We start from the raw sequence: 26,939 nt of genomic DNA, 5'->3' as shown, positions 1-26,939 counted from the left end.
GCCGGACATTGCGATCAACCGATGAGCATGGTGAGTCGTTATATGTCAAAGCCCGAGAAAGGGCATTGGGAAGCTTTGAAATGGCTTCTAAAGTACTTGAAGGGTACCTCACATGTTTGCTTGGAGTTTGGCCAAGATGCAAATGGTGTGATTGGGTATTGTGATTCGGGTTATGGTAGACACTTGGATGATCGGAAATCAACTTCAGGTTATATGTTTACATTGGGAGGTACGGTCGTGAATTGGCAATCTTCGCTACAAGATGTTGTAGCTCTTTCAACTACGGAAACGGGTTTCATGGCAATTAACAAGGCATTCAAGGAGGCAAAGTGGCTCAAAGGTTTAATTGAGGAGATAAGCTCGTGTTCTAAGGAGGTGTCCCTGTTTTGTGATAGCCAAAGTGTCATTCACTTGGCTAATAACCAAAACACGTTCCATAGAAAAACGAAGCACATTGATGTGAAGTACAACTTCATCCGGAATGTCATTGATGAGATAGAGTTGACATTTTTGAAGATTCGTACCGAGGAGAACCCATCCGACATGTTGACAAAGACATTGCCAACAACTAAGTTCACTTTGTGTGTGAACTTGGTGGGTCTCTCCTCTTGTTTGTTGTAGCCCCTATGGGGTAGGACCTTGGAGTTTGATTGGTATCTTTGGTGTTATTGGAGGTGTTTGGAGAAATCAAGTCAAGGTGGAGAATTGTAAAAGGGTGCCTTGATTTCTGGGCAAAGAAAAAGGAGGAGAAAGGCTCGAAGCATTAGCTCTGATGAGGGAAGCCAAGCCCGGCCACGAGACTGCAGTCCGGACGAGCAAAGCGAAGATCCCCGCCAATGGGAGCAGCCCGAGCAGGTGTGCTAAGGGCTCGGGCCGGCCAGAAGAAAGCTCGGGCCAGCCAGAAGGAAGCTCGGGCGGGCCAGCCTTGTGGCCTTCATTCTGCCTCGATGGCATATTCTTTGTGAAAAAACTGGCCCGAGCGGGTTCCCGGGCGGGCAGCTTGCCCTGTTTCGGGATTTTGCGATTTCAATCCTATTTTTTTGAATTTCTTTGTTTTGGGTTTTGGGTGATTTTGTAAACTTTAGTAGGTCATATATAACGCATCCTAAAGTCAATTAGAACCCTAAGATTCAAATTAGCTACAAAATATAACTATCTCTCTCTCTCTCTCTCTCCTCACTCTCTTCTTCTTCACCATTGTAGTTCCTCCATTAGAGAAGCTAAAGAAAACTCCAAGGTTCTTGGTTGTGGATGTAGGTCAAGGTTGACCGAAGCACGTTAAATTTTTGTCTCTATTTATTGCTTACTTTTCTCATTAAAGTTTACAGCTTTGCATTTATTGTTGAACTTGAAGTTAACTAGCAAACCCCAGGTCCTCGAAATGGCATTTATTGCTAACAAAGGACGATGACCTCCTCTCCATTGCCCATGCTCTTATATCCAAGTAGAAGAAAAAATCTTGAGAAATGAAAAAAAAAAGTAAAGAAAGAAAGAACCAAAAAGAAAGGAAAAAAACATCGTCATTTGAATCTCGCAACTCCCATTGTCATCTCATCACGTTGCCACCTGACTTCTCATCATCACCTAACTCTCTTTTGTTCTTCACTTCCTCCTCATCATCACCTTAACTCTTTTCCGTTCTTCACCTCCTCCGAGGAAAAGAAATGTGAAGGGGTCAGACCAAAGAAAGTAATCAAATATCGAGTCCTTCCATTTGGTGCAAATTGAAAATACCTTTTCAAATAAAATTGGTCCATAATAATCTTAACTTTTGCTAATTTTTATTCATAATAACTTAACTATTAATTTGTAGTGAGACCTTTGAAACGAATCAAAGTTTTTTTATATGTACAACATACATTGCTAGGAAGATCTATATAATTATCTAAAACATGATTCTAGAAGCTAGGTAGTAGATGCATATGGATTAGTAGCCACATGCACAACTTCTTAATTAGGAAACCATGTCATGATCGAAGATTGTGAGGGTTGTCCACGTCTATAATGTTATGTTACATAGCGAGATTATAAAAGAGGGATATTAGTGGATCGGAAGGACTCACATTACATATTCACATCAATTGGATGAGTTGGATGGGGAATATTTTTTTATATAAGGTAATATGACTTTTGTTTATAAACTGACCAAAATAGTATATATTACGATTATTTCAGGATTAGTTTAAAATTTCCATTAGTTTCCAGATAAGTAATAAAATTATATATTAGTCAACTAACTCTAATTATTAGCTAACTACTTATATTATATTTTATTAACACCTTTCTCCTACCCTATCTTGTTTTGTCTGTGACTCTGTTATTAGTTTTTGTATAAAAATTATCTATCGTAATTAACTATTTTATATTATTTGTAAACTTTTTGAATTGATTTAATATCTCATGTTGCACAAAATTACTAAAATCATTCATCGTAAGTGACCACTTTGTCTAAATATATATATATATATATATATATATATATATATATATATATATATATATATATATATATATATATATATATATTATATATATAAATATATATATATATATATATATATATATATATATAGGGTAGGATCCGCTGAAAACAGCTCTTAATCTGAAAACTGAAAACAAGGTAACTTTTAAGCCCTTTGGGGTAACTTTTAACACTTTTAGGGTAACTTTTGTCAGTTTTAGGGTAACTTTATATATTTGTAGTTCTATATATTTCAAGGATAACTTTATTTATTATAAGAGTAACTATTACCACTTTTAGGGTAACTTTTACCATTTTTAGGACAACTTTTTAGATTTTAAGGGTAACTTATTTTAACTTTGATTATAGTTAAACCTATGAAGGATTCGAACCTACATCGTTGTGTCTTACACAATGTTTTGCCAATTGAGCTAATAGGTTGTATGAATTTCGCCAAATATATGTTAGTGAGAGGGGGTAACAAAGAGCTTTAATACAGCAACTAATAACAATTTTTGGAAACTAATAAAAACAGAGTATGCTACACCATAATGAACAAGATAAAAATAACAGAGAGAACACAAAAGTAAAAAGTAGAATACCACATGAAACGAAAGATTAGGAAAATTAAAATTATCAGTTTTACATCAGAGAAAGCAACAACATCCAAGTAATGTAACCATAAGATTTCATAAACACGCAATATAAAGTTACCCTAAAAGTGCATAAAGTTACCCTTGAAATATATATGAAATTACCCTAAAATTGCTAAAAGTTAGCCTAAAAACGGTAAAAATTATCCTAAAAGTGGTAATATTTAGTCTTATAATAAATAAAGTTATCCTTCAAATATATACAACTACCCTTAATATAATAAAGTTACCCCAAAACTGGCAAAAGTTATCCTAAAAGTGTTAAAAGTTACCCTAAAGGGGTTAAAAGTTACCCTTGTTTTCAGTTTTCAGCCTAAAGATAGTTTTCACGAGATCTCATTCCTATATATATATATATATATATATATATATATATATATATATATATATATATATATATATATATATATATGAAGATTTAAAATAATCTTAAACAACTAATACAGATAACATTTTCAACCACACTCCATAGATTTTGGATCAAATAGATCAATCAAATAATACAACTTAAAATTTGTGGGTTTTTATCTAGCTGTAGTAGTACATATGAATTCCACTGTATGCATGCATGCATGATTTCTAATTAAGCTCCATTTAAACAACAACCAAACATCCCTCTTCTATGAAACAAATCATTCCCAACCCCTCAAAATAAGCTCCCATCACAAACTCCCCTCCTTTTTCTCTCCTCTCTTTCTCTCTCCCTCTCTCTCTCTCCTGGAGAGAGAGCCATGGAAGAAGATGACGACAAACACCCTACCATCACCACCACCATCATTGTCGCCGTCATCTTCCTCCTCTTTCTCTCCGCCCTTTCAACCGCCAGCGCCGACGACGCAACCATAATGATGAAGCTTTCCCGCTCCTTCAACCCTCCTCCTCCTAACTGGTCCGGAAACAACCCTTGCAAATGGCAAGGCATTAGCTGCGGTTCCTCAGGACAAGTCACCTCAATAACCCTCGTCTCTAAGTCCATTTCAGGCACCTTACCCTCAGAAATCACCCAACTATCTAACCTTGAATCTCTCTCTCTCCAAAACAACCACCTCTCTGGCACTATCCCTCCCCTCGCCAACATGTCCAATTTACAAGAGGTTTTTCTTGATGGAAATTTCTTCTCCCATATTCCATCCAACTTCCTTGTTGGCCTTCCAAATCTTCAATCTTTTAGCATCACTGATAACCCCTTGGATAGCTGGAGCATCCCTCAAGGGCTATCAGAGTCATCCTCTCTCCAATCTTTTCGCGCCGCTAATGCATCCGTCGTAGGGGCTATCCCGGACATTTTCGGGTCTTTGCCTAGCTTACAAGACTTAAGATTGTCCTACAATAACATCACAGGTTTCTTGCCTGCCTCCTTTGCAGGGTCTAGCATTCAGAACCTGTGGATTAATAACCAAAAACAAGGACTCTCTGGTGTCCTTGATGTGCTTGGGAAGATGCCTAATCTAGCTCAAGTTTGGGTTCAAGACAATGATTTCGTTGGTCCAATCCCTGATTTATCTAAGTGCACTTCATTGTTTGATCTGCAGCTCAGGGATAACCATTTAAGTGGTGTAATTCCACCTTCTTTGAGTAATTTACCAAAGTTGGTGAATATTTCTTTGCAAAACAATAAGCTTCAAGGACCAATGCCTTCTTTTGGTAATGGTGTTCAAGTCACATTGGGGTTTACTAATAGTTTTTGTAAAACTACACCTGGTCCTTGTGATCCCCAAGTAACCGCATTGCTTGATATTGTTGGTTCATTGGGTTACCCTAGCGAGTTAGCCGAGTCATGGAAAGGAAATGATGCTTGTAAGAATTGGGCTCATGTGAGTTGTGATTCTAGTGGGAAGATTAATGTGGTTAACTTTGCTAAGCAGAATTGGGGCGGCTTCATCTCACCGTCTTTTGCTAATCTAACTTCACTAACTTCCATAATTTTGAATGATAATAACCTTGTAGGAACGATACCAGATGAATTATCTGGCCTTAAGATGCTGCACAAGTTTGATATCTCTAACAACAATCTAACAGGGAAGGTTCCTAGTTTTGGTCAATCTGTGGAAGTGATAAGTAATGGGAACCCTTTTCTAGGGACCAATGTGGATACTTCTAACTCCTTGAAATCACCCCCTGGTATGACTAATTCTCCAGGAACTAATGATCATTCTCATTCGCGTCTTTCTCCTTATGAGGTTGCAGCGATTGTTATTGGTGTTATACTTTTACTAGTAGCTGCAGGATTTCTCTTGTACCCGCGTTTTAAGAAGTGGTTGATTGATAAGGTGTATGGCTCAGGAAAGAATAACCCTTTCTACAAGGGGAAGAATAAGGTTGAAGATTTTAAGAAGAACCCAATTAGTCAATATCCTCAAGGAAGTCCAATGGAGCAAAGCAGTAGTAGTATGCTTAATAATGGTAGTAACACGATTCCAATTGAAGTCCTTCGCGAGGTAACCAATAATTTCAGTGAAAAGAACATTCTTGGTCGAGGAGGGTTTGGAATTGTTTACAAGGGAGTTCTTCAAGATGGGACTGAAATCGCGGTTAAAAGGATGGAATCAAACCTCCAAGGCACAAAAGGAAAGAGTGAGTTTGAGGCAGAAATAGAGGTTCTTTCTAAAGTAAGACATAGACATTTGGTGGCACTTCTTGGATATTGTATTAATGGGAATGAGAGGATTGTGATTTATGAGTATATGCCCCAAGGAACACTAGGACAACATATTTTCGAGTATGATGAGATAGGGAGATCGCCTCTAACATGGAAGCAAAGGCTTGTCATAGCGTTGGATGTTGCTAGAGGTGTCGAATACCTTCATAGCTTGGCTCAACAAAGCTTTATTCATAGGGATTTGAAACCATCAAATGTACTTCTTGGAGATAATATGAGAGCCAAAGTTTCAGACTTTGGATTGGTAAAGAGTGCATCTGATCAAGGAAAATACTCCTTGGAAACTCGTTTAGCAGGAACTTTTGGCTATCTTGCACCGGAGTATGCAGGTACTTTAACGTTTCTACCTCATCTTTCTTTATTTAGAATTTGAAACACTAGGACAACATAGTTATTCAATTTTCGTTTCCGTGTTCTGATGAGTCTCATGAGTTTATGTTCTGTTTTGATTATGCTAACGTCGAGACAAATCTACAAGACCACACATGACTATATATTTGCTTATAAAATAATCGGTCAAAGTTAAAAGTTCATTTTCCAAAACAACAATGTAGCAAATAATAAAAAAAAAAAAAGCGAAGGGAGTATATGCTAGCTATTACTATTTATTAATTAGTGCAAATTCTTTGAGTTCATGGAACACTTGTTCACTCTCATAGGAAAAGGTCATGAACAAGGCAAGTGAACTTTTGTTATATAAGAGGAGCATCGTATTTCCGAGAACATAAGAGCATCTCCAATGGTTTCATATAAGGGCATGCTTGCAATTTTTGCTAAATATGTAGCTGTAGCTTAATCATTGGAGAGAAGAAAAATAAACCTGCTTGCAAGCAAGTGTAGCCCAAACAAGCAGAGTAGCTTGAAAAAATAAGAGGGAATACATCCCATTATGATATTGCCATGTGAAAACTTTTATTTATTTCTATGTTTTAAAAAAATGATAAGCTAAAAAGTAATGTAGCTTACCACTGGGAGACATTATAGCTAGCAAGCAATGTTGCTTAAAACGCTAATGTGGTAAGTCAAGCTACAAGGTGGAGATGCTCTAATGAACTAGTTGCTTAATCCAACAATGGTTTAATTTGATTTCTTAAGGGGAAAATTAGTAAATTACTACTTTTGAAGGTTTCATTTGATTTCTGATAGGTTTCAATTGATTTCTGAAGGGGTGAATTTAACACAATTAATCTTTTGGCTCCAACCATTAATGAAATAAGAATTAAAAATGAAAGATATACTTTATGGGTTATTTGATCCCAGCAACTATCATTTTCTCCATTCAATATTCTTTTAAATATTTTTCAATGTATCCCCTCAAAAAAAAAAAAAAAAATTGTTTTTCAATGCATCTTATGAAATATGAATAGTGATTATGTAGAGTTTTTGTGCATATGCATATGACTTCCTTTCCTAATAATTGTAATTTTTGAATGCAGCCACCGGAAGAGTGACCACCAAAGTTGATGTATTTGCATTTGGTGTAATTTTGATGGAGCTAATTACCGGCAGAAAAGCCTTGGACGAAAGCTTACCAGAAGAACAAGCACAATTAGTAACGTGGTTCAGACGCGTCCTCATCACCAAGGAAAGCATAAGAAAAAGCATAGATCCTAACCTTGAAACAGGCAAAGAAGAAATCTTCGAAAGCATTTGCAAGGTGGCCGAGCTCTCAGGGCACTGCACGGCTAGGGAGCCACAACAGCGTCCTGACATGGGCCACGCAGTTAACATTCTATCACCTTTAGTGGAGCAATGGAGGCCTGCAGAGATGGATGGTGCCACTGATTGGGTTGGGATTGATGTCAACATGAATCTTCCTCAGGCTCTTCAAAGATGGCGAGCTGGTGAGACCGTGACTAGGAGTGGTTATAGTAGTAGTGGTATGGATGATATTAGCAGAAACTACCATTCTACTGCTCCTACTACACCTGGTATGGGTGAAAGCTTTAACAATATCGAAGCTCGATGATGAGAAACAACTCATACGATATCATGTATAGTAATGGTGGCCTCAGAATTGGGAGGGATTATGAGAGGTTGCATTGCTTCTTGGAAGATCAGTTGGTGAGAAATGAATCTCTTTTTTTTTCATGGTTTTAAAGGACATACCTCTTTTTCTTTCACCCAAATAAAAACAACAGGTGAAGTCCTCTAACAGTACTCAAATAAAATTCATACCTTATAAAACGAAAAAATTGGGGGAAAAGAAAGGAATGGGCTATTGTTTCCTTAAAGGCGTTGGTTATGATTTTGAGTTAACATCTTTTGATTCCAATAGCAAAATTTTGTATCTAGGTCATTAACTGCCTGAATATGAGAATGAAAACTAGCTAGCTAGTAATAAGAAACGGCATGTTTGATATAACGACCAAATTATTCACTTCTTGGTTCTCAAATATATAAGGTTGCCTATGATATGTGTACCAGAATGAATTTTAAATTACCCAAACCTAGCCTAATCATACAGCAAATATACAAACTACTTTATCTGGTTTCCAGTTTCTTATCTTCAATTTGTTTTAACTCGCAACAATGACGAATAAGCATCTAGTTTGTGAAAAGATTCAAACAGAAAACTGATTGAGGCCCAAAGAAATTAGGGGCGGCTCAATGACAGTGTGGCAATATTACTTTGACTGACAGGATCACAAATTCACAAGTAATTATAGAACTAGAAATTCACAGATAATAATATGATTAATGCATGGACTATACTGATTCAGTATTATGACATGAATATGCAGGGAGGGCTTTAAAACTGAGAGTTCGCAAACAGGGCGAAAACATGGAGGAAACCAAGAGAGGAGAAAATTGATGCAGACACTAGCGTACCATCAGGAACCAAGTTTTAGAGGAAACCTTTTAGGTCTATTGACATTACCAGTTCTTTCCATTAAGACAATGGTGCACTTAGATATATGTAGATTATCTTCTAAAAAGAAAGAAAGATCTTTGTAAGTTTTAATCTAAAGACTGACTAATGTATGTATTATGGAGTACTCAGCTTCATACAACGCATTTCTTGTTACAAGGCATTTGAACAGATAAAATAACCATATACCGAGGTTTTTCAAAGTTTCCAACTTCAAAATATCCCCAATGATACAATAAATCCTTTCATATTTTTACTGTCATGTATCCTCAAAAATAAAGTATTAGATCAACCAATATAAGGGATATTCTGTCACTTGGATATCAATATATGTTCTAATACCAAAAATAAAAATACTAAATAGCTAACTAATCTGTACCAATTTTCTATAGAACCGTTAGATAAGCCGAACTCCAAAAGATCAAAATCATGGACAGAAAGGATTCAAACCCAAACTGCAGCTTAGTAATTCTGACTTTAACATACAAGAAAAATCCTCACGAAGATAATGTACCAAGTAAAAAAACTAATCTTAGCAAATTCCAAGGTTGAATATAGTATTGATGTATCAATGTAACTGCACTACAGAATAAAATTACACTACACAATGTACAATTCACACTATAAGAATCCAGGAAGCTTGAAGCACTTGTCTTTTCCATCCGTTGAGAAAATAACAAGCTAGTAACAAGGGGAATTGCACAGAATGAGGGCTTGACTGAGCTAATAACATATACATATCGTTCCAATCGTGAATACGTTGATGTCACCTAAACGGTTTCATGCTTGTCCGAAAATATGATCCTCCAATATAAGAGGGCCTCCATTTGCACCTACAAAGCTTTTGAGCTATTTCTGTGGCATGCATTTTCTAAGTAACTTCAAGTACCTTAATAATGATCAGAGTACGAGCCAAAGAGAGCTCCTGAGGCTTCCTGTATGAGTCCAATTTCTCAACTCAAAGAAGGCATAGGACCTTAGGCATTTTATTGATGAATTATTTGGGTAAAAGACTCTTCTTTCCAGACTGACTTCCAGGCATATCAGCCTTCTACCCATCTAAGCACCTTAGCATTCGGTGCTTCGATGAACCAGCATTATGTTCCATCAACTCCAAGCTTATGATTACTGAAATTGAGTTTGTTAAACACAAATTAACAGCAACAGCAACACCATCTCCTACTACTACCTATCTACAAAATGCAAGCTATCCAACAACGTTTTATAAGTCTTCTCCCCCATAGAGACATCCGTCTTCCTAAACTCCTCAAGAAGCTCTAAAGCATCAACACCCTTCCCATCCCTACACATTTCCTCAAACAAAGTCCTATACGTCAACAAATCCGGCTTCAACGAATACCCCAACATATCGCGCAAAACCCCAACCGCATCCTCAAACTTCCTCTCCAACGCCAAACTACACACCAAAACCATATACGCACTACTCGTAGGCACCAAACCTTTCTCCCTCATCTCCTTAAAAAACCCAAACCCCTGCCACACCCTCCCCTTCTCACAACACCCCTTGACCAAATAACTAAAACTAAACGCATTGGGCTCACACCCATACAAGCCCATCTCACGAAACACTCGGACCGCCTCATCAACCTGCAAACACTTCCCATACGCCTTAATAATCATATTCAACACATAAGTATCCGGCACCACTCCAAGCGCCTTCATCTGCTTACTCAAAGACCTCACAGCATTCAAGTAAACATAACTAACATTAATCTTACTAAACTTCTTAAGCAAAACATTAAAAAGCATAGAATAAGTATCCAAATCAGGCTTACAATCAAGGGTTTTTTCTTTCAACATCTTGTTATAAACATCAAAAGCACGGTTAAACAAACAACGATGAGAACAACAGAATCGAATGAGTGTGTTGTAAAGAGGAAGACTAACGGGGCAGGCGCCAGCAAGAACTTCTTCGAGGAGGGTTTGGGCATGGCGGTGGCGGCGGTTGGAGACGGCAAGATGGATCATGGTTAGGTAAATGGAGGAGTCGTGGGTGTAGCCGCGTTGGTGGGCGGTCCAACGGAAGATGTCGTAGGCTAAGTCGGCGTCAGTTTGAGAGGTTAGTGCGTGGTTGACGTCTGAGGGGGTGAAGCCGGGTTTGAGGAAGTGAACCCATGTTTGGAATTGGTGTTCGGAGGGAGTTTGGGATTTGGGGAAGTGAGGGTATGGGGGAGGAGTGGAGAAGTGGCGGAGAGATAGGATTGGGCGGAGTGTGGTGGTCATAGTGCGCCGGAGGATGCTTGTTGTCATGGCTTGGAGGTTGAGGAAATGGCCAAATGGGGTTGGGGGGGGATTCAGGATTGGAATGGTGGTGTAAAATGTGAATGTTATTTTGTTCATTTCCGGTCGAATTGGACTAGATTGGACTCTGGTTTTGGGCTGTTGATTTGATAGTAAGATGAACATGGCTGAATTCTCAATTTAAATAACTACCCACCTATTGTAGATGGGTCTGTTGATTTGATAGTGAATTGATGTCGTATTGATTTCAATTTGGGCTTTACCAAGCAAAATTATTTACATTGCCTTGGTTACTCTTGAAAAAATTAGTCTTACATGCACGCAATGCGTGCGAACGCGTGATAACAGATAAAGTAGAAAAAATAAAATTAATTGGATAGAAAAACTATCTTTACATTTTATTTTCTAAAAAAATGATGTTGAGTTTAAATGTCCTACTTTCCCCTCCTTTTTTTCGTTCAAATGAAATAGTTAGTTATCCTTTTTTTTTCTTTTTTTTTTCTATTTTTTTGTGTCCCCCATGTGTTGCCTTATATAATAGAGATAGACCCTGACCGAAAGAAAAAGATAATATTGAACAATGGGTTGAATGTTGATGGTAGGAGGCTGCCTAATTTAGACTGTTATGTACAAATTTATAAAAACACTAGTAATGTAGTAAGGAATCTGACTTGTGTGGACTTGATTCACGTTAACATTAAGTGCACCAGACAAAACAACGTATCATTACTGAATAATCCACTATATCATGCAGAAACTCACTATATCATGCGGAAACCCACTATATTATGCAGAAACCCACTATATCATTTAGATCCACACTTAGAGTGGCACCGTTCCCTATTTAGGAACGCCGTTAATATATTTACTAGTATTTTGGCTCGGACGATGCTCCGGGTCAGTTACAATTATCAAATATAGTATTATATATAAATTTCATAATTGATTTTATTAGCTTTTCGTAATATTTTGTCTAGTGCAAAATTGGAAATGGACATTATGGCATGATGAGATGAGTTGTTTAAAAAAAATTCTAAGGTGTTGGGGATAAAAATAACAATTTCTGTATAATTAGGGTAAAAGAATGTTATTACTTGATAAAAGTGTTAGGGATCAAAAAGTTTGTTTATGTCTTTATAATTACATATAATTATAAGACTTTATTATGTTTTACTTTGAATATTAAGCATTAAAATTGGTGGATTAGTGGTTAAACACTGACATTTTCGTTTCAAAGTTCTTGTGTTCGAATCCTACTAATTACACATGGTTAATAATTTTTTTATTTTGAGATTATGAACATGTATATTAGAAGTTTGAGAAGAGTGACATGTGGCATCGTTCCTTTGGTGGAAACGCCTTTTAATATATTTATATAAATTACATAAATCTACCATCTCTTTTGCCTTTGTACCTCTATAGACTACAATGCAACTTTGCGACCTTTCTGACACGAAAAAATGACTCCTACACTTTTTCCCCCCTTGTACACTTCTATGCTACCTCCATTCTATGAGAACTCTCATTAGCAAGCTTATCTTCCTATTATGAAACATCTAAAAAGAGAGACGTTGGATTATATGGGGCTGTAGTATACATGTATTAGAGTTTGGGCCCCGTGTCATTTATTGTATAGCTGCACTATATTATTGGCCCACTTGTAATGTAACTCTAGGGTTGTATATTAAACACACAACAGAAGCAATACACGACAGAATTGGGTAAAACCAAAAACTATTTCTTCTCAAACTGAACTACTGCTGCTGCCGTAGCATGGTATCAGAGTCGGCGAACTGACCGGCGGTGAACCTAAGTTCGTCGGAAACCTTGCCTCACCCACGTGATTCGCAAGAAACTTTACAACCGAAAAAAAAAAAAACCGAAACCATGGGAGATGAGAAGAAGCTCGAGAAAGTGACAGGGGAATGGAGTGTGACTGCTTCATCTCCATATTACTTGGGGTCCGGAGATCAACCGGGCAATGTAATTACCCACGTAATTTTCACGGGTGAGAATTACGTATCATGGGCGACGGCTATGACGCTCTCTTTACGTGCGCGAAGAAAGTACGGCTTCATTGATGGGTCGATTCCCAAGCCGTCCGATGCGCAAGGATTACTTGACTGGGACACAGTTCATTCCATGATTGTGTCGTGGATGTTGCGTAGTATGGACGCGAAGATTGCCGGTACCATACCTATGCATGAAAATTGTAAGGAGTTGTGGGATTATCTTGCTCGTCGCTTCTGTGTTGCAAACGGTCCACGCATACAACAACTCAAGGCAGCCATAACTGAGTGTAAGCAAAGTGAGACCATGACTATAGATGAGTACTATACTAAACTTACTGGTTTATATGATGAGTTGGCTAGAATTAAACCCCTTCCCTACGTGAATGTAAAAATGTGATTGTGGTGTGGCACTTCGTTTGTCGAAGGATCGCGATGAAGAAATTTTTCATCAATTTTTGATTGGGTTAGATTGTACTAAATATGATGCTGTGAGAACCAATCTGCTTTCCCAACAACCGTTGGGTGACTTGAACCGGCGTATCAAACGCTTGTGCAGGAAGAACAATCACGAGGTCTTGTGCGTGGGCGTGGTTCCCATGAAAGCGTGCAGGCCTTTCATATTCAAGCCGGACGTGGTCGGGGTAAATTTGATCGTGTAGACAAATCCAAGCTAGTGTGCACGCATTGCAAACGCACTGGGCATGAAGTTAGTACTTGCTTTAAGATACATGGGAACCCGAAGTGGTACGAGGAGCGTCTCCGGGCTCGGAATGTTGCTCGTCTTGGTGGTACAGCTGGTGGGACGGCACCTGGGTCGTCTGCTGGCACTGGAGTGACTGTTGGTACAGCCAGTGGCTCGTGTGGGGGCATGTGCCCATGTAGTGGCTGATGGTGGTTTCGATACGGGCGGGAGTAGTGGTACTCCTCTTGCCAGTCTTACGCCCGAACAAGTGCAAGTTCTAATGAACCTTATTAATCATGAACAGAACAATGGTGATCGCATGGCATGTGAGACCTTTATGGAATGGATTATTGACACAAGCGCCTCACATCATATTACTGGCTCACTTTCTTGTTTAGTGCACGTGCGCACTATCTCTGGTTGTCCTGTTGGTCTTCCCAACGGGAACACAGTCTTTGCCACCCAACTGGGAGATGTCCATCTTACTGATCATCTTGTTCTTCGAAATGTTTTGTTTGTCCCTGATTTTCAGTGTAATCTGATTTCTGTTTCGCACTTGGTATCTGATAACTCTTGTACTATTCAATTCACTCCTTCTTTGTGTGCTATACATGACCGACCTTCAGGGATCCTGATTGGAGCAGGTGAACGGCGAGGAGGTCTCTACTTTTTCCGGAAGGTGGCAGTGGTGCAAGCTGGGAATGTTCCTGATTTGAGCACATTTGATCTTTGGCATCAAAGGTTAGGTCATCCATCGGAGAGGGTAGTGAAGATGCTTCCTGCTATCCGTTCTAGTACCTTTAGAAAGAAATTGAATAATGTGTGTGAGATTTGTCCTATGGCGAAACAAACTCGTGATAGTTTTCCTAATTAGTACTCATAAAGCTAGTCGATTGTTTGAACTAGTGCATTGTGACTTGTGGGGGCCTTATAGCACTCCTTCTTCTTGTGGAGCTATTTATTTCCTGACGATTGTTGATGAGTATTCTAGAGCTGTTTGGGTCTATTTATTGCACAATAAAACTGAAGTTCATAAATATTTTATGTCTTTCTTTGCCATGGTTGAGCGTCAGTTTGCATCTCATGTGAAAATTGTTAGGAGCGATAATGGAACTGAGTTTAACTGTATGCTTGACTTCTTTGATGCGAGTGGCATTTTGTTTCAAACCTCTTGTACTGGTACACCTCAACAAAATGGGCGTGTTGAGCGTAAACATTAACATATCTTGAATGTGAGCCGTGCTTTGATGTTTCAAGCCAATTTACCTGTTTCTTTTTGGGGTGAGTGTGTCCTTACTGCAGTTCATTTGATAAACCGCACTCCTTCTGGGGTCTTGGGTGAGAAAACACCTTATGAGATGATTTTTGGGTGCCTTCCTGATTTTGATGCTCTCCGTGTCTTTGGTTGTTTATGCTTTGCCCATAATCAAAAAGCTAAAGGAAACAAATTTGCCCCCGTAGTCGAAAATGTGTTTTTATTGGGTATCCCACATCAAGAAAGGGTGGAAACTTTATGATTTAAACACTGGTGACATTTTTGTGTCAAGAGATGTCCAATTCTTTGAAACTTCTTTCCCTATTTTTCCTCCCCTGATTCCTCTTCTTCCCCTACCGAGCCCACTCTAAACGATCCCACCCTACACGATTTCTCCACTGAGCCCATTCCTCTCCCTTCCTCTCCTCCTTCACCCGCTGATCTGGGCCCCTCACCCGCTTCCCTTGAACCTGGCCCAATTACTTCTTCCTCTGATTTGGGCCCCGTGTCCGCTACTCCTGGTTCAGCGCTTCCTCCTTGCGCGGCCCAGGACCTTCCTTCCACTGATGATCCAGCCGTGTCCCCTCCTTCTGGGCCGGTTGATGTTGTTGTTGAGGCCATACCTTCTCCTCCTCCCTTGGGCCGTGGGCATAGAGAGAAGCATCCTAATGTTTTGTTGCGAGATTATGTGGTTAATGTTGTGCAGTCAGAGAGACCTCCTCCAGGTTCATCCCATGCTCCCGATCCCTCAAGTACTACTCCTTATCCTATAGCACATTTTGTGAATTGTGATAGTTTTTCTGCTCGCCATCGTGCCTTTCTTGCAGCTGTTGATGAGGGCATTGAGCCCACTAGTTTCAAAGAGGCTATGCAATATTCTGGGTGGCGCGAGGCCATGCAAAAGGAGATTAGTGCTCTTGAGGATAACAAAACATGGGTGATGACTTCTCTTCCTCCCGGAAAGAAAGCTTTGGGATGCAAATGGGTTTATAAAATTAAATATAACTCGGATGGCAGTGTTGAACGTCTCAAAGCTTGCTTGGTTATTCTGGGCAATCATCAGGTTGAGGGGATCGATTATAATGAGACCTTTGCTCCAGTGGCTAAAATGAATGATAATACTGTTAAAAATGAATAGCTAAACATTTACAGCATAATTCATAAAGTTAGCTTTATTTTACTAAATGGAATTTGAGAAATCAAATACTTCATCCGTTTCTAAATAAGTGAACACTTCTTGTTTTCACACTTGCCAATGCATTATTTTATCCATTAATATCTTCAATTATCAATAAGTAAAAATTATAAATGGTTGATATTAAAAAAATTCACATTCAGACGAATCTAGCAAGATCCCACATGACTATGTTTTCCTAAAATGTAAATCACCAAAACTAATTAAAGTTTAAACTCTGAATAGTAAACATTATACAAATGTTGCACTTATTTAGAAACGGAGGAAGTATACAGTTGCCATGCAACTATATCTCCTTTTTTCTCCTCGAATTTCACCCTTACTTTTCCACCACAACAAAAGCAAACCATCATTGTTTCATGAGAACCATCACCCCAACATTCCTTCAACCTCAATTTCGATGGCTCAATTTGTCATTCCTCAATAACAGCAGGCGTTGTTCGTCCATCCTCAGCAGCAACATGTGTCATTATTCGAGACTGCAAAGGCAAGCTAGTTCGAGCTTGTGCTTACAACCTTGACACAACCCCAGTGTTTATATCAAAAGCTTCAGCACTCCAACAAGGTATCTCTTTAGCAATCAGGAAAAATCAACCATCTTCAGATAAAATACGAAAATCGCTTGGTCATCAACTTAGTTAAAGGCAATTAAGCTCCCCAATGACAGATAACGCACATCGTCAGATACATCCAATTCCTCCTTCAAATAAGGCAGCTGATTAAATAGCCAACTTAGGTTATCTAGTAGAGTCTACAATCTTTTTTATTCAATATTGTACTCCTTCCGTTTCCTAAATATCTTTCCTCTTTCCGTTTAAGTGCGTTTCCAAAAGATCTTCCCTCTTTTACTTTATCCCTTATTTGGATTTTTTTTTCCCCTCTTTTTACCCTCATGTCCCTATCGTATGGTCCATCATTACATTATTAATTCAATTTTACTCCATTTCTCTCTCCTACTTTAACCCCTTTTTATTTGTTTATTTATCTTAACCCCTTTCTCTCTCCTACTTTACCCATCCCACACCTCACACAACTTGATTCTCATTGGTATCTGTAGTAACAGTAACAAGAAAGATCTTTAGGAAACGGAGGTAGTAATAATTCAACTCTTAATTCCATCCCTTTCAACAGTACTTTAGGAGTTCCATTCGTGCAAAAGGTCACCTAATTTTTTTTTATGTTAGAAAAAAATATTTAAATGTATTTTTTATATTAAGATGTACTACCTTTATTTTCTTGATTATACCACTAGCTTTCTAAAGGGTTAATGTTGTTCCTCAGCTCTTTGCAATCAATCAACTTCCCTTAAATTGGCCATTGTTCTACCCAACTTTTCCCTTTTTTTATCAAAACGTCACCGTTTCATACAGTTTGTATTAGGGGTGTGCAAAAATATCCGATCCGAAAATCCGCCGATCCGATCCGAAATTTCGGATATCCGATCCGAAATTTCGGATATCCGATCCGATTTTAAGATTTCGGATATTTCGGATCGGGTATCCGAAAAAATTTTGGGTTTTCGGATCGGATACGGATCGGGATTTTTCAAAAATTTCAAAGGACCCGATCCGAAAATCCGGTTATCCGATCCAAAAACCCGGTATCCGATCCGAAAACCCGGTGATCCGATCCGAAAAGTTCGGATATCCGAAAATTTCGGATCGGATTCGGATCGCAATTTCTCCGATCCGAAATTTTCGGATATCCGAATTTTCGGATCGGATCCGATCCGATATCCGACATTGAACACCCCTAGTTTGTATATAGAACTGATCTAATAGGCATTACCTCTAATTGCAGTGTCTTGAGAATGAGAAGACTTTTAGATATTTTTAAAATGAAAGGGACAAAGAGATTTCATTTTTCCATTGACAATGAATCTTTTCACATAAGTTGAATCTATATGAGATCTACATTCAAGAAGAAAGTTAAACTATCAATGATTATGTTGCAAAAATATCTAGATAAATGCTTACTCGAGTTCAAGATTGAAATTATACTAACACAATAAAGATTGAATATAGTACTTCAACCAAAACATTTTTCAATTTAATTAGAATTCACAATCTTAAGTTATACTTCTCCGTTTTTTAAAGGTTAAAACATATTTATTGCACATAAAATCAAAGAGGATGAGAGATTGAAACATAACTTATACGTTTAAATAATAACATAAGAAATATGTAACAACCTTTTAAAACATAGAGGAGGTAATTATTTATAAAAATTAAACCTCACTTCATACTTGAGATTTATATTGGGGGTGTTTGGGAGAGAGAGTTTTAAAGAGAGTTTAGAGGTTTGGAGAGAGTTTAGAGTTTTGACCAATAAAAACTCTAATTTGGGTGTTTGGTGAGAAAGAGGATTAAAGAGAGTTTTGTACCGAAAACTCTGATCAAAACTCTCTTTTGAAAAAGCTGGGTAGAGGAGCTTTTTCATGAGAGTTTTGGAGAGAGAAAAAACAAATGACTATTTTGTCCATATAATTAATACTAAAATTTGTCTTTAAAAAAAACATATGTCCATAAATGTCATTTTACATGCTCTAAAAAGTACAAAACTCTAAACAATCAGCTAAGTGTTACCAAACACCTTTATAGAACAATTATTTAAATCAGCAGTCAAATCCTCTGAACAAAAAAGTAATCATCTAACCACAAACTCTAAACTCTAAACTCTAAACTCTAATAACCAAACATGGCCATTAAACGACGGACGCCCGACAAATGATAATAGTTTGCTTCTAGCCTTCTACAATAATTATACATCCTGGAAAAGTAATTTCAAATTGAGAGAAAATTAATTAATAATGATCTTTGGATATGTAAGGGAGAAGCAAAAACAAAAAAACAACACTCGTAAACAATTGCTATGTCGACAATGGTCTTTATATAACATTATAACCTCATCCTAACTTCCTCCCTGATAATTTGATTAATTAGAGACTTAAAGCGAATTCAGAAAGAAATTAAGAAAGAACAAACAAGTATTAGAAAATATTATTAAAACAAATCAGCATGACACATTTGTCTCACTCGAGTAATTTGGTACAACCTACGAAGAGGAAAATGATATTGAGCTGTTCAACTTCAACAGCTGGGCCTGGGTGTCTGGGTTTTGTAGGTTGTAGCCGTTATGAACATTGAGCGGGCAGAGCATTAGATGTTTCCACCCGTTGTAGATTTAGGAAAAGATTACGATAGCGTCCTTTTTGTGCTAAAATATTTGCCCACAAAAAAGATGTCTTACATCAAGCTTTTAACTTTTGCCTTTTAGCCTTTTCTTCTTGATTCTCATCTTTAAAACTATTGCAAATTAATTAATTCAGGTTAATTATGTCATTTGGACCCACATTATCCCTTTTTCAATATTTTCATTTCAAAAATGGAAAACTTCAGACTTTTGATTGGTTGATTATAAGCTCAAATTCTCACCAATAATGTCATATTCTCATCCAAGTCGTGCTGGAGTAGTAGAGTACTAGTTGTTAACTTGTACTAATTAGTTGACTTGACTTGGTCGTCCATTAGAGCACCTCCAATGGCAAATTTTACCCTCCCCATATGGACTCTCTCTCCTCAAATGGGGCTCCCCATGAGTGGGGTTGGTTCCCCATTTAATGAGGATGCTCAAGTTTTAGGGAGGTGCCCAAATGAAGAAAAGGTGGTGGGGTATATAATAAATAGATAAAATATTGGTGGGGTATGGGAAAGTAGGAGAGAGAAAAGGTGGTGGAGTATAGGAAATAAGAGAGAGAAGATAAATGGGGAGGTAGATGAGTGGAGGTATGTGTTTCAAATTTGAGTAAGGTAAAATGGGGAGGTAGTGGAAAATGAGGTGGACAAATAAGGTGAGGAGAGAGAAAAAATGGGGTGCCCCATGAATGGAGGTGCTCTTAGAGGTCTCCTCTAGTCCCCTAAAACGCTCTCAAATGCTAGTGCTCTAGTGGCTTCTTGGAAGAATACAAGTCTTGCTTACTTCGTAGATAATAAGATTATGAGAGTGTTTGATAGGCGAGGTAATAAATGCTTGATTCAAATTTTTATTTCTATTTTAAGCTTCTTATACAAAGCCCTAAGGGCTATGTATATATATCATTTTCCTAATTTTAAACCTCTCTTAACTTATTCTCCCTAGACCCTAGTGTGCTAGCCAATGAACCTATTGGGACAAAAATTACGATGGTGGTTTGTTTGCATTTAGGGCCTGTTCTCCCCAGCTTATTTTCAGTTCAGTTCAGTTCAGTTCAATTCAGTTCAGTTCAATTCAATTCAATTCAGTTCAGTTCAGTTCAGTTCAGACCAGTTCAGTTCAGTTCAGACCAGTTCAGTTCAGTTCAGACCAGTTCAGTTCAGTTCAGACCAGTTCAGTTCAGTTCAGACCTTGACAATACTTTTACTCTCACATATCACTATTCATTTCAGTTCAGTTCACTTGTTTGATTATGTTGGTAATTCATATTGGTTGTTTGACTATTGTGAAATATCAAATGCCTTGAGCTATAACTATTTCAAAAAATGTTTGGTACAATAAGTCGTGTTTAATGTTTGATATAAAAAAAAAGAAACGAAATGCAAAAACCAAAAAGCTAACTGAAAAATCTAAAACAATAGCTTTTTAACTGATAAATATTTTATTTTTAATTTAACCACGTGAAAAGGCCAAAAGTTAAAAACAAACCGAATAAGAAAACTCAATCAAAAATCATTTACCAAATACGTCATACTCCTTCCGTTTCCTAAAGATCTTCCCCCTTTTCGTTTAAGTGTGTTTCCAAAAGGTCTTCTGTTTTTTACTTTATTCCTTACTTGGAATTTTTTTTCCCTTTTTACCATATCATGTCCCTATCATATGGTCCATCATTACCTCATTAATTCAATTTTACTATTTTTCTCTCTCCTATTTTAACCTCTCTTTTTTTTTCCTCAAAAAAATTTTTTTTAACCTTTTTTTATTTGTTTATTTATCTTAATCTTTTTTCTTTCTTACTTTACCAATCCTATACCCAATACAAATGAATCCTCTTTGACATCTGTAGGAACAATACTAACTAAGGCTATGTTCAGTTCACCTTATTTTTGCTTATTTCAGATCTAATCAGATCAGATCAGATCAGAAAAAATAAGTTCAGATCAGTTCAGATCATGCTTATATTTAAAAATCATTATATCTTTCATTACATATTAGTAAAAATTATAATAATTGAATATTAATAAAGTACTCATTGAAACGAATCAAACAAGACCCCACATGACTATATTTTTTATTATATATTGAGAAAAATCTAAAAGATAAGATCTTGTAATTAGAAAAAATAAGTTCAGATCAGATCAGAAAAAATAAGTTCATATCAGATCAGATCAGATAAGTTCAGATAAGTTCAGATCAGAAAATTTCAGGTGAACTAAACATAGCCTAAGACTTTTAGGAAATAGAGGGAGTAGAATTTTAGAGTGGAAGTGTAAATTAATTGCCTTGCACTTTTGACGACATCCGTCCAACTCTGATCCTTCAACAAGCTTCAAAACAGTAGCCACACGGGAGCGAGTACTAGCATTAAACTCAGAATCTGCAGATTTATGAACCCCTAAATCCTAATCAGATTAATTTATAAGCTTACACCTTACCCCCCTTTTCACGTCAAAAGAGAACAAACAAAAGGCTGCTTCTTTTTTCTTTATTAATAGGTCCCTTTTTTTTCTAGTTGTTGCAACTCCTTCACTTTCCACACTTTTCTCTCTCACCAAATTGCTTTCTTCCTGTGTTGAGCTTGTAGTACAGTAGCTTAGCTTGCTGTGGCCAAAACAATGAGGATTTTTAATCTCTGCCTCATTTTTTTCTTTGTCTTTCTATCAAGTAAGCACTCTTTCCTATATTTTAATCTCAACATGAAATTATTTGGAATAATGTTTCAAGTATATATTGTTTCTATGTTTGTGAAAACATAAAGTTTTTGCAAGTGAGATTTTTGTTTGGTAATGTTGTTGGCATTTTATTGATCTGAGATCACATTTGATTTTTTGCTATGTTTTGCATTTTTCTGCTGTTTTTTTATTCAATTTTAGAGATCTCAAAGACATGGATTTTTCTTGTAATGTATTTCTATATTTGTTTCAGTAGAAAATGAGCCAAAATGGTCCATTAGATCTTTAAGATTTTATCCTAATTTTGTTTGTTTCCAAAGTTTCAACTTTTCTGGTATAATGTATGTATTTCTGGCTTTCTGCTTTGGTAGGAATGGGTCATATGAGTTTTTGTCATCTTTATTTCTGTTCTTTTTTTTAAGCTTGAAGATTAGCTTTTCTTGGGCTTTGTATTGTGTTTGTTTATTTGCTTCCATGGAAATATCTGATTCAGAAATGTAAGGCTTTATTCATTTATATTGGCTTCTGAGCATTATCTTTGATCCTGTGTACTGAAGATATAAAAAGACAAAAAAAAATAAAAAATAATCAGATTTAGTAGAAAAATAAAAGGAAAATTCATACCAGTATAATCTTCCAACAATGGAAAAGGGTTACAATAGGTATATAAATGGATGAAGATGGTTTAAATTTGCAATTGTCTAGTGCTATGAATCATGTATATCATTCAAATGTAAGCTTCAATAAAAACCAAATTTGTTTAAATTTCAGGTGCTGCAGCATTTTCACCAAAGGTTGGTGTGAACTATGGTACACTGGGCAACAACTTACCCAAACCATCAAAATCAGTTGAACTGATCAAAAGCCTCAAAGCAGGGCGGGTGAAACTGTATAACCCAGACCCAGAAATCCTGAAAGCCCTCAATGGCACAAATATACAAGTGTCTATTATGGTCCCAAATGAGATCATTTCCAACATTTCAACCAACCAAACTATGGCCAATGAGTGGGTACATAAGAATTTAGTTGCTTATTATCCTCATACCTTGATTAGGTATCTCCTTGTTGGAAATGAAATCCTTAGTTTAATGGGTGAGGCTGATAAAAAGACTTGGCATGATCTAGTCCCGGCTATGCGAAAACTCCAATATGCTCTTAAGATTCATGGCATCCGTAAAGTCAAAGTGGGAACAACGATGGCGATGGATGTCCTTGAATCGTCGTTTCCACCCTCGAATGGCACCTTTAGGTCTGATATTGCTGTCTCTGTTATGAGACCATTGTTGCAGTTTCTCAACAAAACAAAGTCATTTTTCTTTATAGACTGTTATCCTTACTTTGCTTGGTCACAAAATTATCAATCTATTAGCCTAGACTATGCATTGTTTAAAGGTGGTGTGACCTACAAAGACCCTGTCAGTAAGTTGACATATACCAATTTGCTTGATCAAATGCTTGATTCTGTCCACTTTGCGATGAAGAAGCTTGGGTATCCGGATATTAGAATCTGGATTGCTGAAACAGGTTGGCCTAATGGTGGTGATATCGACCAGATTGGAGCTAATGTTTACAATGCTGCTACTTATAATAGAAACTTGGTTCAGAGGTTGAATGCTAAACCCTTGGTTGGAACACCTGCTATGCCCGGTGTTGTTTTACCCACCTTCATATTTGCTTTGTTTAATGAAAACCAAAAGGGCGGTCAAGGTACTGAACGGCATTGGGGGCTATTTTACCCAACTGAGGCACATGTTTATCCAATTGATTTGACCGGTGAGACCGATTTAGCATCTTATCCGGCTTTGCCAAAACCTAAGAACAATGAACCATACAAGGGGAAAATATGGTGTGTGGTGGCCGAAGCCAAGGGTGCAAACATGACTGCCCTAGGAGATGCAGTAACATACGCTTGTGGTCAAGGAAACGGGACTTGTGCTGCTATCCAGCCCAAGGGCTTGTGTTACAACCCAAAATCACTAATTTACCATGCTAACTATGCATTCAGTTCATATTGGGCACAATTTAAAAGTCAAGGTGCTACTTGTTTCTTCAATGGGCTTGCTGTGCAGACCACCAAGGATCCCAGTGAGTACTTTGCTTGATCTTTTTTAGTGCTCAATCTTTCTAAATGTTTGTTTGTCCAGTTATTTTTCAACTAACCTTGACATACATGCCATGATAGATTTACAAGGAATCTGGTTACTCCTACTTTACTCCTTATTTCACCTTAAATACCCGTGTTATATCCTTGATATTTCCACATGGGTATGGATACTTGGGCACTTCATTTCAGGTTAAAAACATGGAAAGTTTTCATAAAATAGCCGAGTTAGATACTTGGACACATATTCCTATCTGACATGAGTTTTTAAGTCCGAGTAACATACCCAGGAAGTAAAATCCGGGCATTGACTGACAAACATAAAGCTAAAACACACAAATATTGCTGACTTCAGATTACTGAATTTTACTTCCATTTGTTAGTACTCATCTCTCTAAACTTCTGATTGTCCTCTCAGGTCATGGTAAATGCAAGTATCCAAGTGTCACTCTTTCTTGAGGATTGGTGAGTTGAGTAGGAAGCACATCAAGAATTCGGCGCCCCCCCTTACATGGTGAATAACTATTTAGCATTTGATCAACGTAATTTTTGGGAAGTGATTTGGGTGCCCAATATGCAAATCATTTGACTGATGACGCTGCCTTTGGATGATCATAGTGTGCATCACAATCACTTCCCATCTTTTGCTACCATTCTTCTCTAAGATCCCTCTTTATCAAGTTTTGATCCTCGTATCAGTTACAGGCACATTTTCTTGGGGAATGGCTGTAATTTTTCAAGCAGTACCCTTTAATAGTAACTGGTCTAAGTCATCCTCTGGTAATAATAATTCTGGCACCGGAGACATGTTATTGTCATTATCATTATTGGGTTGGAGTTGTCGAAGGGAAACAAGAAAAAAACGATTTCTAGTAGCTAGTTATGTACTTATTCTGTATGACTATTCATTTCGTTAATTCTATTAGACTGAATGGTAGACAAATAGTTCTTATTTCTTTAATAGTTTGATGGTTGGTGGTTGTTAACTGATTATTTTGATGATGCTATTTACCGCCCATGTTTTATTTAAACCGCTTGTATTTTTTTATAGTCTTGGCGTTTAACATAATCAGGAACCCCTCATCAACTCTTTACGCTTCTCCTCTCCACATTCCCAGGTCCTACCGGGCAGCTACTGAGCTACAGCATCACCACCGCAATAAGCACCACAATCCAACCACCAACTCTCCCGCCATCACCAATAATGTCACCACCATTAAGAACAATGGAACCCTACCACCACCTCTTGAAAATCTAGTTAAAACTAAGTAAACTATTTATTAACATCACTAATTAACATTTACTAATTACATCTAATTAAATCCAATGCAATTAACATTTAGTTACTATAGATGTAATTATAACTTAATATAAAAATGGCAGTAATTTAAATACCTCTACTTTAGTGATGTTCTTTGGCCCTCTACTCTATTAAGATTTTTAGTGGAACTTTTCTTAGTTTATTTTAGAGTTGATCATGGGTCGGGCTTGGCCTTAAAAATTGGCCCACCTATGGCGAAGCCGCGGCTCGAAAATCCCGTGCCATAAGCCGCAAATTCAGGCTGGGCCAAGCAGACTTTTCAGACCAGGCCAAGCCCTAGCATGGACCTCAACCGAACCAGTTAGCTGACAGGTCCATTCCGATCCAGTTTAGATTCAGGGTTGGATTTTCTCAAACATGAAACGGTCCGGCGAAAGGTAGGAAACAGGTCGGATCATAATCAGGCCAACTTTGTGTTCGTGTTACGGTCGTGTTGGGCCCGTGAATACGGGTCAATGTCGGATCCATGAGATTTCGAGTTAGATCGAGTCTGGTTAAATCAGTTTCATCTCGAAAATAATAAAACACATATAAGACTAATGAGAGTAAGTCAAATAATTAATGAACAGAAGATCAATCATATATAGGATTTTTCTTGACAATTTTTTCATTAAATTTGATTATAAAGTAACTAATATGACGACTTTTCGGATCGGATTTGGATCATCATTATCGGGTCAGTTCGGGTCCAGTCATTTCGGGTCGAGCAACTTCGGTTTGGGTCATGTTCGGGTCTATTTTACTTTCGGGACATGTTATTTGGAATTTCTGTTCTATTTCGGGTGAAAACGGGTCTCAGGTCGGGCGCGGGTGCTGGTCTATTTTGTCGGCTATAGGTCTAGCCCCAATTCAGCCCTGTTTAGGTTTGGTGGACCTGTCCAACTTTTTATTTTATAAATGGAAAAGTATTTTGATTTTTAACTTTTACTTGCATATGCACTAGTATTTACAATAAATAATTTTCTATACCTTCCATATACGCTACTATTATTGATAACTAGGCCGAAGATGAAGAATTTTTATGCATGTTTAGAACTGGTTTAGCAATTCTTTCAGGCTCCCGGTCCAGTTTAAGGCAAGGATCGGGCTTTCTTCACCCGTCAATTAGTCTCACAAGAACCCTTATGTTTGTGCGGTTCTAGAGCGGTTTAGACTCGTTCATCTAACGGTCCAAGTCGGTTCGATTTTCATGCGGGTCGATTCAGATAAGATCCAGTTAAGCCTGTCCAATGACCACCTCTACTGGTGGTAAAGGAATATTACCTCTTCATATTTAATCTACACGGTTTGTTTTTCACGATAACCAACGAAAAAGTAGAAAAGAAGGAGAGAGTGCAAAGGAATTACAAAAAATGGAAAATAATACGTACAAAAGGTAAATAAAAAATATAGAGGATAAGGAAAAATGTGCTAGGTGGGGGGTTTTAGTAGCTTAATTTATTTTGTGAGAGATCACATGAGGGACAAAAGCGGAGAATAATGATTGGGATTTTACTTTATATAAATAAAGTAATGGGTGTAATCATTAAAAAGGAACGATCTGAAAAGAAAAGTGTGTAGATTAAAGAGGAACGGGGTAGTATTAGTTGAACGTGGTGGTGG

The 26,939-nt window shown here is 37.5% G+C and overlaps 3 protein-coding genes across 3 annotated transcripts; 2 read left to right on the top strand and 1 right to left on the bottom strand.

Moving 5' to 3' along the window:
* Window positions 1-3,593: 3,593 nt before the first annotated feature.
* On the top strand, window positions 3,594-7,742 carry LOC104899585 (receptor-like kinase TMK4). The gene is made up of 2 exons (XM_010686801.4): window positions 3,594-6,102; window positions 7,210-7,742. The coding sequence occupies exons 1-2, from the start codon at window positions 3,846-3,848 to the stop codon at window positions 7,740-7,742; spliced, it is 2,790 nt and encodes a 929-aa protein (XP_010685103.2). The 5' UTR covers window positions 3,594-3,845.
* Window positions 7,743-9,088: 1,346 nt separating this feature from the next.
* Window positions 9,089-11,009, bottom strand: LOC104899584 (pentatricopeptide repeat-containing protein At3g25210, mitochondrial). The gene has a single exon (XM_010686800.4). The coding sequence runs from the start codon at window positions 11,004-11,006 to the stop codon at window positions 9,831-9,833; it is 1,176 nt and encodes a 391-aa protein (XP_010685102.2). The 5' UTR covers window positions 11,007-11,009; the 3' UTR covers window positions 9,089-9,830.
* Window positions 11,010-21,588: 10,579 nt separating this feature from the next.
* On the top strand, window positions 21,589-24,979 carry LOC104899582 (probable glucan endo-1,3-beta-glucosidase A6). The gene is made up of 3 exons (XM_010686799.4): window positions 21,589-21,907; window positions 22,687-24,000; window positions 24,435-24,979. Exons 1-3 carry the CDS (start codon window positions 21,859-21,861, stop codon window positions 24,473-24,475), a joined length of 1,404 nt encoding a protein of 467 aa, XP_010685101.2. The 5' UTR covers window positions 21,589-21,858; the 3' UTR covers window positions 24,476-24,979.
* The last annotated feature ends 1,960 nt before the right edge of the window (window positions 24,980-26,939 follow it).

Source organism: Beta vulgaris, chromosome 7 (genome assembly GCF_026745355.1).
Source record: "Beta vulgaris subsp. vulgaris cultivar EL10 chromosome 7, EL10.2, whole genome shotgun sequence".
NCBI classification, from domain to species: domain Eukaryota; kingdom Viridiplantae; phylum Streptophyta; class Magnoliopsida; order Caryophyllales; family Amaranthaceae; genus Beta; species Beta vulgaris.
This window is presented reverse-complemented; position numbering and strand designations above follow the sequence as displayed.